This window comes from Bombus impatiens, unplaced genomic scaffold (assembly GCF_000188095.3).
Source record: "Bombus impatiens unplaced genomic scaffold, BIMP_2.2 scf_0640, whole genome shotgun sequence".
NCBI lineage: Eukaryota > Metazoa > Arthropoda > Insecta > Hymenoptera > Apidae > Bombus > Bombus impatiens.
Window position 1 is genome coordinate 2199758 of NT_177059.1, and position 13230 is coordinate 2212987.

The 13230-nt window shown below is 42.7% G+C and overlaps 1 protein-coding gene across 2 annotated transcripts in view; it reads left to right on the top strand.

Moving 5' to 3' along the window:
- LOC100742952 (protein vestigial) overlaps positions 1–10651 on the top strand; it is an 80350-nt gene extending 69699 nt beyond the window's left edge. For both annotated transcript variants that reach the window (XM_012389384.3, XM_003491860.4), the window contains exon 7: positions 9406–10651. In XM_012389384.3, coding sequence (XP_012244807.1) covers positions 9406–9452 — 47 coding nt within the window. In that variant the 3' untranslated portion in view covers positions 9453–10651. The remainder of the gene's footprint in view (positions 1–9405) is intronic.
- The last annotated feature ends 2579 nt before the right edge of the window (positions 10652–13230 follow it).

Below are 13230 nucleotides of genomic sequence, written 5' to 3' on the forward strand. Positions count from 1 at the left end.
CATTCTGCCTCCGTTCCCTCTTGCCGGCCGCCGCAAACGATGCTGCACTCTCGGCCTTCCAACTTTGATGTCGAGTCGATCCTCCTCCGACGAGATTTATCATGTAAATCGCGGATAAAAAGCCCGCTCATCCTCCCCTCTGCTGCAACCCACTGGTCACCAGGCGTTCTCCTCTTTTTTCTTCCGTGTTTTCGGCACCGTGCACGATTCTATCGGATCGTGTAGCTGTGGATCGATCGGTTGCTTGCAAAGGGTGAAGAAACTCGGTTCGGAATTGAGCATTGCACGCGTGTTATAAAGTTTGTTAGCACGAGATCGGTGGAATTCGACGCTGGCGTGGGAAACGAACGTGTATGGCGCAGTTGTAACGCTAAACTACGATAGCGTTAGAAAAATAGAGAATGAACGTTTTTCTGGCGGAAGAATGTAGATTCTTCGGTCGTAACAACTCTATCCTTTCTACTCTTACATTTTTATCAACCCCAGCTTGATAAACCTCGGATAAGCTCGCCCTAAATTACGACTACGGTTCTTACAAGTATGTAAGAGTTAGGTAATTTATCAAAATTCTGGAAAATCCGAAAGGAAAGAGGAATCGCGGATGGAAGAATATTCACGTGACGCGATTTGCCAGCACGTTGCAAGGCAAATGCAAAGTACAGAGGCCGCTATGCGGAGTGCAGCTGCAGCACGCCGTGGAAGCACCACGCCCATCGTGATTGCAGAGACCACTCCCATCTGTCTGCACGTCGTTGCAAGCAGCACGCCTTCCGTTTTACCTCGGTAGCCAGTCACGCGATTTCATGTAACACGTCCGTAACTTTTGATACAACGTTCTACCACGCTCGAGAATTTCCGTGTCTCCGTCCGAGCTTTATTTTTATCGTGCGCCGTGACGTTCCCTCGAGGGATGCGTTTGCTAGTCGCAAAGGGTGTCGTCGCGTTGGTGATGTCTTCCGTAATGGAAAATCCGATTCCTCTTCGTGTTCTTCAGTTGCCTCGTTTTTTCTTATTTTATCGAATGTCTCGGATATTTGATGCAGCTGATAACACGTGACGTTAATATAGCATTCGATGGGGTTGATAGTGAGTGATACGATTGTCAGTGTAATTTATGCTTAGAGCGATTTATGTGATCAAAGATAGTGTCGTTTCGTGTCACTTTTTCCGCTTGTTCGTTTCACGTTAATTCGTTGATTATTGATTTTATTAGATCGTTGATTCTACGTCTTTTTCATTTTTTACCCTGACACGTGTTCGCTTTGATAGTTCACGCTGTGGCTGTCAAGCGACTTTGACGTTCCACTGTCAGCGACTGTCAAATGCTCCCAACGATATTTTAAGACTATTTTTCTGGAATTGTAGCGTTGGAGTTGGATATATTTATAGACGTTTCGCTTATTTCGACCGATCAGCTGTCGTTCGTTCGAAATAAATCTGGCGTTAGTAGTATATTCTTTAAAACAATTCCCAGTATGAGAAAATATTTTGATCGTCAACGTGGAAAATCGTACGATATAAAATGGAAAAAACAGGTGTTAATCTTCTCGTAGTTTCTTTTTTATTTAACTTGTATTCCACATAGATTTAAAACAAAAATTTATAAACGTAAGATTCTTTGCTGTTTGTTTATAACAATTATTATACCAAGTACTTACGCGATACTTCTGGGCTTGTTTTAAAATATAAAGCAAGTGTTTTAAGGGTTTGTAGCGAAGGAGAGAAAGCGGTGTGCCATGGTCAGGTTCCACGTATGTTGAATTCAAGCGATGAAAATCGATACTAGAGCTTCGCTTTAGCATTCTCATCCCTCTCGCTGTCACGGATTCGATACGCCATGGCTTCAACCCTCTTTCGGTAGCCATTTTGGACATTTCAGCTTGACGATCACGTATTAAAGAAAGCGATCTTCTCCAATGTATTACTTTCGAAAGAATTCTAATACCAAAGGAAGCTGAAACTACTTAACTTGAAACGTTAAAAATGTTTTCGACAATCTCTGAAACACGTGCCATTTCGTGACGCACAATTTCCCGAACGTTTTTAAACCTCTTCTCCGACTTCTCCAAAAGAAAATTAATTTCCAAACGCGTGGTCCCTTTGAAATTCACGAAAAGTTTCGTCGGCGCGTACGGGACATTTGACGGAGAAATCCTGCGAAAAATTTTGGCGTTGCTTTGTCTGAGAGACTCCCAGGGACGAACGGGCTGAGATTTAGGGCCAATTTAGGAAACGCTTACATTCGCACGCGCGCGCCTCGCTGCACGGGCGCAGATTGAGAGTTGGTTCGCGGATCGGACCGACCAAACGAGTTTTCAAGAATTTACTCGCCGGAATGCCGGCAACGCTCACTATTCTAACTGGCGTGTGCTACCGTAAGGGCCCTGTGCACGCTCGCTGCTTCCAAGTAGCTGCGACCTCGTCGTCAAACATCGATTCTGGAAATTAATGAATAAATAAGGAAGGACTTGCTCGGCTGTGTCCGCTTTCTTGGCCACGAACGAATATCGATTCCACGATCGAAGGAGTCGGCCTAAAAAACGACGTCGACGATCCAGCAGCCAGATTTCGGGCCATTTTGTCGAAGTAGGTAGGTAAAAAGAAATCAGAATTTCGAGGATTTGGGGAAATCAAAGGAATTAACGACAAGCAGCTTCTTCTGACTTTTGACGTTCCCTTTTTAACTACGTACGAAATAAGTTTGAGGCGTAGGAACTTTGACGAAATAAAGTCGTCCATCTTCTTTGTCTAAATAAATCAAATGTTTGATATGTCTTGCGTGAAATTTAAAAATGCCCCTTTTCAGCCAAACAAATCTAATTTCCAATCTACCGATTCCAAATACAAAGAACTGTGCAACAACGAAGAAAAGTCCCGTCGCTGTCACATTTTCGAACTCTCTCTTCTCGATAACGCAACGCAACAATCGCGTTCGTATCGACGAAAGCCAGACAAATTTTTCACAAACGTTGGCAATAGACTTTCGTATTGCGGGGGCGGGGGAGGTAATTTCGGAGTGGGTTTCGACACGAGGGAACGGCGCGGCAAAGCGAACCCGCGGCGTCTTCGAATCCGAAGTACCGCCATTAGAACGCCGCTTGGCACCCCGATTAGGCCGTGCCGCGAGTTGACTGGTAATTATATAATTGCGTAAAATTAACTCGGTCGGCATAAATTGGCTGCCGTTTAAGCGCGATTAAGAGAAATAAATCGCAATTACCGTGTGACGTCCGACGACGCCGGACAACTGTAGATGGTCATGGCGCACCGCGTGACGTTTCTGTCGGCGGTTTTATGCCTCCCCCTTCCCTCTTATCCCTACCGGCCTCGCGTATGTCTATTACTTCTGCGAAATCATTAATCTAATTGGCCGTCACCGGCTGTTGCATCGACGAATTCAACGCGTGATCGAGCCTTCGACGACGACGACGACGACGATAATTCATGCAACTACGGAAGTTCACTTTTCTTTCTACGTCTACTATACTTTCTTGTTCGTTACTTTACTCGGTGTTTTCTTATCTTCTTATTTATTTTCCTTCTTCTGCTTTTTATTTCTTTCTTTTTCTTTTTTTTTTCGTCAAGACGAAGAAAAGAAGATTTGCGAGAATCGAAGCACGAGAGATCGTTCCGATAGAAGATTGGCGGAAGTTGTGATTTAAAGTTGTACAGAACTGGCATTGTCTTAAGGCAATGGGATAATTGCGTTTTCTTTTCCCACGGTGGAAGCGGATTCGCGGAATCGATCAGCGATTCAAGAAAGAGAAATCTGTTGGAAAGATTGACGTTTCCTGCACGCTGTTTCATTTCTTCGCCGCGGTGCACTGTTGGGCGCAATTGCTAGGAAACCCAACCGTTACGTTTATCGGAAAACTAAAACGAATTTCACTTTACTTAGCCCTTTGAGCCATAAGAAATGAAATAACTAGCTTCGTTTTTATACTCGTATCAACAGCGACGAAAGGGAAGCGTTTCGGAGAAGAATCAAAGAGAAACGTATCTTCGAACAGGAAGTTGAAAAGTTGGAAAAGAACGCGCGACGGAAATCGTGAAACCGAGGTCCGAAGAGCAACATTCACGAGACGTTGGAACTGAATCCGGCGATGTTAATTTAATGCAGTTCACGTACTTTTATCTTTCCAGAGTTAACGTTAATTCGCCGGCGGTCGCGAGCAGAGACGAATTTACGAGCGAGATTCGTTATCCGAGGCGGAAGAGCGACGGACTGGTATCGCGAAATCTATTGCTTCCGAGCACGCAGCCGCGACGACGCGACGCGACGACGCGGACTTCGCTCGCAATTAGACGGACTTAAATCAAAACACGGATTTCACCTGTGAATGCTGAATCGAATTTCATGCACGATATTTTATAGGTCGTGGTGATACACTCAACCCTTCGTTCGCACACACTTCGCTGCATGTGTAATTAATATGCTCCAGTTACGTGAAATTTATTGTCTTGTTACGATTATACAGGTAATATTTTTCCTTTCGAACGTGATATTATTTTAATTAAGAAAATCTTTCTTCTTCTTATTCTCCCTCTTGATTCTTACTTCGATGATCGAATACGTTGCGCGTTATAATTCTACCTTGAATACATAGGTACCGTACAACATACAAGATTCATACAAAGTCTTTTTCTTCAACTATCCATCGTTCGATCTTCGCTTCCTATCCGACCATGTCGAAACGTAATTGCGCAGGGTCACTGAACTTCCGAACGAAACTTGAAGGATCGTAGTGGGAATCAACTATGAGCCTCTTATCACATACATTCTGACATTAAAAATATTTCCTAAAGACGATAAACACAAAATTTACTACGAAAAGTAACGTCTGCCACAATATCTACGCGTATATTGAAACTTGGATGGCGGGTCAAAGCGATCCAGGTATTCGTCGTCCGAAGGTTGAACGCGCTTCACTTGCACATCCCTCGACAGTCTCGCCTTTTCATCGGTGCAAAGAGAAAGGAACGACATAAGTGACTGGAAAACGAAACAGTATCGTAAATGAGCGCGCAGTTTCGAGGCAGTTCGGGGTCGCGGAGCGTCGGTCGAGCGATTTCGCGCGGTCGAGCGAGTCGAAACAAAGAAAGGGTCCAGCGGGGCGCTCTCAATATTTCCAGGAGAATTAATTCAGGGAATCTTCGCCATAAATTCTGGTCCGCGTGGGACATTCTCTCCGGAGAGAGAATATTCTGGATCCGCGCGTCGCTGCAGCCGGGTCTTTCTGGCACGCGCCTCGAAAATGGCGTCGACCGGTGACGTCACGTAATCCACGCTTGTGCACCGCTTCCACCGGCGGGAGCAAAAGGGAAGAGAATGGAAAAGAGGGACACCAGGGTAGCCGGGGATGGCTAGCGAGCCTCGATTGGTCAGCCGGCCGGATGGAGGGAGTGGTCGAAAGCTGCCGGTTTATATCGATCTCTCGAAGTCGGCTCGTTCGCGGACGAAGAGACACTGCGGTGAACCGGAGCTGCCTCCGCGGCGAACGCGCGTCCTCTTCGTCCTTTAACCCCTGGCCGAAGCTTTGCGAGTTACGAACCTTTCGACGCGACAGGGCAGTTGCGTCACGAAGGCGACAGACGTCGCCCAAGCTTTCCTTTTTCTTCTTTGATTGCTTTCGAAGAAACAGTTGGCGCATGTACTTTAAGAGCGTCACGACCAGAGATAATTCAGTCTTGCGTTAGAAGAATATTAAAACTACGTATTTGAGGATCAACACGAACGACAAATGGAGCGACGAACGTAATATTTTATACCCAGGCTACCGCCTGTCGTAAAGTCAATCAGACTGCAAGGTACTTGACGGCAGGTGTAATTAGTCTATGTGGTTTCGATGGATAATTTTTATATCGCGTAAGATACACGCGATAGGAATCGAGTCTCGTCTTTTAACGAGATCGCAAACATTCCAATTTGCCAAAGTGGTTGGAAATCGCTCTTCGCGTGTATTGGTCAGGATCCTCACAAAGGATCGGAGTAACGGGAAACGTTAAAGGCACGAAGATTTAGAAGCTTAATTTCCAATTAATACTCGCTCGTCGGTGCATACGAGTTTCGAAACGGGGTGAATCAAAGTAGGGACTCTCCTTTACCACGACTATATTGGATTTCAGACTATGAGGGGTTGACCCTCATTGATAAGGGTCATCTCGATGCTTACGTATCCCTCGTCGGTGGCAAGGGTCCCTGCGCGCAAGGGTCGGGTTTTTGCTTTTTAAAGCGGGGGTGTTCGATTTAATTTAATCCAAATACCTAACTCTCGTCTTTTGACGTTGAATTTGCCACCCGAAGTTAAGGGTGAACGAAAGCAACGAGAACACAGACTATTCGTTATCGAAGAAGCAATAACAATTACAAGATACGATAAATTTTATAACTTTTTTACGAAATTAAGTTTAAATAGGTTCCGGTGATAAAAAGATACCGTTATCGCTACATTTGCAGAATAAACATACATAAACAACGACAAAGATCTCTTATATTTAAAGATACATATATTTAATTAAATACGTTGCTTCCCGAGTATAACGTTATTGCAGGCCTGTGCATACTTGCACCAGTTTTAAGCGTTTAATTATTTTCAAGCGTAACAGACGCGTGATTAAATTTTCGGTGAACATAAAGGACAGAGTTACAAAATTCTCGGATTCAGCGAGTTTCATTCCGAATTTCCTTCGACTTTGTGCTTTGTTTCTTTGTCGGAAAGACCGAAGGGAATTCCTCCTTGTACCGTCTTGCTATGCTCTTTGATATCGCGATATTGAATGCTGGAACATTCATAACAGGTGCGTTCGTCCGTAACTTCGTATTCATCGACTTGTGTGCGTTTGAGGTTTCCAACGAAAACACCGTGTATTCCTTTTACAAGAAAGGAATATTTCACAGCAACCGTCGTTTAACAAGGACAGTTCGTTTTGCGAAAGAATATTTTTTCCAATTAAAAATCATAATACTTTATTCGTTTCTTATGGTAAACGCCTATTAAATACACGTGAATTTTGCAAAGTAATGTCTCATTAAACAATAGTAATAATCCTTAATTTTATCCTACTAATACTTCCATATTATACCAGCTCTCGACTTCTGGTATCGTTTCTCTGCTCCGATCATAATCTCCGTGAGAGAGCATCCTAATTCAATACGATGGGCTGCAGCCGGCAAATAATGTACCATAAGTGTCAGAACGATTTATGCGAGCCGCGTACGTGCCTATAACGTTTTCACGGCCGAGTATGCGAGGCCAATATGCTGGAACAAAATGGACGGGGGTGTTGCTGGTAAATGGTGTGTCAGATAGCGTGGACAATATTGCCCGGTGCTCGCTGGCTTTCCCGAGTCACCCTCTCGTATTTACGAGGAAGAACCCGCGTCGATTATGAAACAGAAACTTCTCCGCTTTCCATTCGAATCGTATAGATACATGGGATTTGCGCACCACGATATCCCAATAATTAATCGTTAGATATATTTACTCGTCGATACTTTGGAGCACGATGGATTTTATTCTTCTATCGATAGATCGTAAAAAAAAAATATACAAAGTGTATCGTTGCGTCCAAAATGTATATAGCTAGTCAGTAATAACTTAGATATAACTTAATAATTGTGATATAAAATAAAATACGCGAAAAAAGAAGTCGAAAATATAGAATAAAAATTTTTCGTTCGAGGCTTTGTTTTCGAGAAAATCGACTTTGAATTTTCGCTCGGTACGCGTGCGGTACGTTATAACGGATCTCACTGTAGATCGTTGTCTCGATGGAAAAATTTAAAAAAAGAAAGAAAATATTTTTAAAAAATTTTTATTTTCGACTTCCTTCTTCGCGTAGAATCACCCCCTTTCCGCTTGTACCACCAGTTACCAACCACCCTGTATATGTCAAAATAATTTCTAACTATAAGGCGAGGCTACATTATAATTTATACAATCGATCTGTTAAACTTTCCCCATGGATGTTCTCTACGACTTGGAAGCACGAAACTTGCAAAGTATGTAAACGTAGCTTATCAATTTACGTCCATCGATTGTCGAAACACTCGATAGTGTGTACCAGTTTCTTCTCACGACGCGTTCCATCGTCATTTTCCGGCCGAGCAGCTTTCTATCGAACAGCGCTTCGCGTTCTCTGACTCGCTGGCAGAGATCGAATCTTTTGTGCTTCCGCTACGTGTTTTTTTCAGCGTGCATGCGCCAATATGGTAACGCGCGGGACGCACACGTAGCTGACTTTGAAGCAGGTAGATCCACGTGCTGACACGTGTGCGCCGACAGATACGAACTTAATCGGCCGTACCGTGCACCACGTGCCGGGAATTGAAGTATTTGAAAACGTCCATCTTCGTCCTGCTCGCTGAAACTACAACGTATCCAAGAGACTTTCGATATACAAGCGGACATGTAACATCGAACGATGTTGCGTTCATTGACAATGATTAAGATATGTAGTCATCGTGATCAATCGGGGTCTCGATCGATTGGAATTAAGCGGAAATTCTCCCGCAGAATACTTTCTTTGCGAGCGTGCTTTTACCTTAGAAATTTTATTCGTCTAAGACGCTTGATTTTTACGCTAATACGCAAACATCCTCGGTCGAGTCAAGCTTCTTCTCAATTACCAATGATTCGCTCGGAGCTGCGGCTGGTCGAGGGGTACGAGGAGTCGAGAGAGCAGAATGATCTGCAGGGTCAGTCTTCGAAGATATCAAGATCGAAGATAGCTATAGACGCATGCGTGCAACCGTTGCAAGGAACATGAGATCTTAACTGTTCGATCTCGTGACATATTCCGTTGGTCCCCCATCCGTTCGTTCTGTTCGACCGTTCGTTCCCTTGGTTCGTCCATCGGTTTGTCCGTCCGTGTCGCTCAGCGGGTGCCATCACCAGTTCTGCACCCTCGCATCCGTCAAAACGTTGACTCTTCTTTTATTACGCGGCTGGCCGCGTTATAAATTTCGATGAACGATGAGCCGACCCCGCACCAACGAAAAAGTCATTCCTATCTTTTCGAATATAACCAATTACTTGTCTTGTGCGTGAAAGCTCTGTCGTGGATCGTCAGTGGTATCGTTCCAGTCTAATCGATGATTGCTTCGAGACACAAACCTTCGTGAACGGAGGACTACTCGGTGCGAGCTAGAGGAGTCTGTTGGGGGCTGATTATCAGGTTCGAATAACGCGTAGATTACACACTTAGGTTGTTGATAACGATTCGTCAATTAATATTTTGTTTCACATATGAAGAGCATATAGAGCGGTACTAGCGATAAATCTGTCCTTTTTGGATGAGATATTCTGTCGTTTTTCATTGTTGTCCTTCGTTCAATTTAATATATATATATATAGTTGTTAATTTTACGAAAATTAAAAATTCGTGTGTTCATTCGTGTTGCAGGTCTCGAGTCTCAAGTGCAAGATTCCAAAGACCTTTACTGGTTCTAGAAGCGAGCAACGGAGTCTCGTGGGTCGAACTAATTCGCAACATCCGGTGGGTGAATCCGCGAAAAAGAGAGACACGAGCTCGAAATCCGCGACCAACAATCGGAAGAACAACGAAAACTGTCAACGCTCGGACGAACGTAGCGACAAAATGGCGAACATGGGTGCGCTCGTGGAACGTCATCGAGGAGGGACGAGCGTAGTTGTAAACGACGCAAACGTGATATTAGCGTGCTAGGAGATGATTCATCCGCTGATTTTCAGACGAGACGAGAGCTGGCGGATGAGAGGAATGAACTTTTGTTATACGGCCGGACGAACGTACGCGAAGAATCGTTCAGCCCGCGTCGAAAAAGTGTACATAGTGTTACCTAATTTACTTTAAGGATCTACTATTAGCGTACAATTCAGATAGTATTAGAGGAGGAATACTTTGCGCGCACTATTACCTTCATAGTGACTGATGATATACCTATGTCCGACCGACGCGACCGCTGGAACAACAGAGCCTCTAGTTCGTATAAAGTGTAGAGAATTAGGCCACCGACAGGCGTGTCTAAATTTTCCAAATAATTAGGAAAGAAGAAGAAAAAGCAGAAGAAGGATCGATAGATCGTAACGATACGAAACGATCGTTGATAGAAAAGAATTCAAAGGGAGAGATCTATGTTCCTTGAATAATATTATCAATCTGTAGAATGTATCATTTCCGTTGAATAAAATGAATCGATAGGATTCGTTGAATTTATCACGATGGTTAACTTATTGAAGGAAGATAGAAATCGGAGAGGAAGATCAAAGGATTAATTATTTGGCGAATTTGACTGCAGATTTAAGTGAAATATTTATTGACCAATGATCTTGCCATATATATATAATAAATATATATATATATATATATATATTACTATTATTATTGTATCATAACACCGGACGCTGCAGAAATTCTGAAATCTCTCCAAGTCAGCAAATTAAAAATAGTTATTACCCGAATTGTCACAATTATTCTTTACATCCTTCCCCATAGAATTAATAAATCATATCGTGAACACGAAGAAATACACACACAAACACGCGCGCGCGCACACACACATTACATGCACGCACGCACAACCGACATTTTGCCTAGCGGATTATTCTACCTTAAGCGCATCTCATGTTATCGTCATCATAGGTGTTAAATAAATGATGCATTAATATTACATCGTTGCGTTTTCTGGCTTTGACTTTCACCCGATGATTATTTTCAAGTTTCTTTTCACGTACGATATCGATCGTTCGATTAGGATACGTACGCCTTATTTCATAAATATTTTTTGTCGTATAAAACGGTGTTACAACTTTTAACGCCTGATCGAACATGTAATTAATTACGATGCATGATATTGGACACGTTTGACGTCTCTATTAGAAGTGACAGTAATATTAACAGGCTGTCAAAATTCGTTATTAATGATCTTTTGCGTACATTTGAAACTTCGTGAACACCTCGGTTAAACAATTCACCGCATTTATTTCGGAGATACGAAATACTTGCGTTCTAATACTTGGTTTGCGATATTAACGAACAGAACGTATACCGAATTCCAGCTTTACACCAAGTAACTGTAGTCGTAAAAGTTCATAAAGATAGATCATTTTTGCGGATCGTTATCGATTTAAAATTGATATATAATTCTCGCTTTTAAGCGTGTAAACGTAAGTACGTGTTTTAAGATTCGATTTCTACAATTCCTTGGAAATTACGACGTCCCGACAATTTGAACAGTTTTTCTCTCGTACATGTCCATTATGGATATTACAACTTTGATCATTTGCCTTAACAATTTTCTGAAACAGCTTCCGTATCGAATAATTAAATCAGACAGTAATTTCTTTGAGTAACAAGGATAAAAGAATCGGACGTGATTATTATATTTCCATCGATCGTCGTGTCGAAATACTAACGAGATTCTTCGAATCTCTTTCACAATTCATTTTTCTACAATCATTTCCTGTGCAAGAACATGAGAAACACGTGATATATCCTGTTAGTGTGAGCCGCGTATCCGCGATTATGTAATTAACAGCAGAGATTAGAGATAAGAGTAGAACGGAACTGGAATACATCTGGCTGAGAAAATAGAATTTTATGCTTTTGCGGTTCGTTACGCCGCTGCTGGTTAATTACACACCGGTGGATTTAGTGGCTCCACTCACACCGGAAAGTTAATCGAGCACGTAATAAGAGGAAGTAATGGGGAATTTAATCTTCTGGAATTCTGCGTGAAACTTTCGCTTTCGTTCGCTTCTTATCCATCTTCGTTTGGTAAAATCGTTCTGAGATATTTTGAGCAATTTAGAAATATTTTCCTAAAGAGATTACGATTGACGTACATGTAGACGTACATTAATATCGAAACGAAAAACAACTCTAAATCATAAACAACCATTCACGTAATTCTATGAAACAGTAAATACCTGTAACGCGATCGCATAATAAAGCGATGCATGGATGCGTTTAGAAATCATTTTTTAAATCGACGCGGTATATAATAATTTTGACGAAGTTCGTCCTACTGATTTCCTCGAAATTCACTAAGAACGACAGACCTAATTAATATTACAAATCGATGTAATATACGAAATAATAAACTGCTCGGTTCAACATGTGGTCAGATCGATGGACGATTTCCTTTACACGTGCTCCGTTTCCTACATCACCGACGTGTTGCAGACCGAGGCACAGTTAACGAGATGAGAAAATGAGCAATTAACTTCGTCACCTAGGGGAAACGATGTTCCTGGGATTCGGACGATCGTTGTTATCACGTGTAAGACACGTGTAGCCTGATTGGCCGTGCCGCAAATGGAAGTCGTGCTCGTGCACGAAAAAGCAAGGTGGCGAGAAATTTTAACGAGATTTCGTGATATTTTCAGAAATAAGAACGAGCACACGGAGTTCCGAAAGATGTTACTACAGCAAGATTTATGGAACCAGCGCGAGATGTATCTACGTATGCATACGAATTAATAAAATTGAATTCAACGGAGGAACGCGAGCGTCTCTAATTCTACGCGTACAACAATTCTGTATAATTTTATACAGCTTTGCCACACGAATATCTCTGCAGGTCCAATAAATCGAAGCAACGAGAGACACCGTGGCACGCGATCGCCACCGCCTCGATCACGATACGTCGATCCAGCGAAAGAATAATTGCGATACACATCCAGCCGTTCGGTATGCGCCGATAACGCGAAACAACAAAATCCACTTATGCTGTCGCGAAAAGGAAAGATCCACGGTACTTTGCTTTCGATATATTTTTTCTCTTTACCTTTTTTTTTTTTTTTTTTTTTTCACCAACTCGTTCAATTCTCGATAATTCATCTCGTTGCCAATAATTATCCGTTTCGTAACCTGTGATCGAGGACGGCGCGCATCTGGACGCGTCGCTCGCCTCATAATCTCCGATCGATGTGGATTCCAATAAACGGTAGCCGCCAGTAAATCTACCAAATAATAAAATAAATCGTCGGACGTCGCGAAGGGGCTAGTTCCGATCTTCGGATAAGGGGAAAGCTGAAAGATATATCGGGGGAGGGGTCGGGTCGGGTTGAAAAGAAAGAGAGGGGTAGAGAATAGGAAATGGTGAGATTTATTGCGTTGACCGAGGTGTTCCATCTTGTTTTAATTACCGAGGTCGCGTTGTTCGCCTCAGCCTTTGTGTCCCTTCGTTCACGTCGCTGTGTTCGTTTCCTTCTTCTTTTTTTTTTACTTTTCCCTTTTCATCTCTCC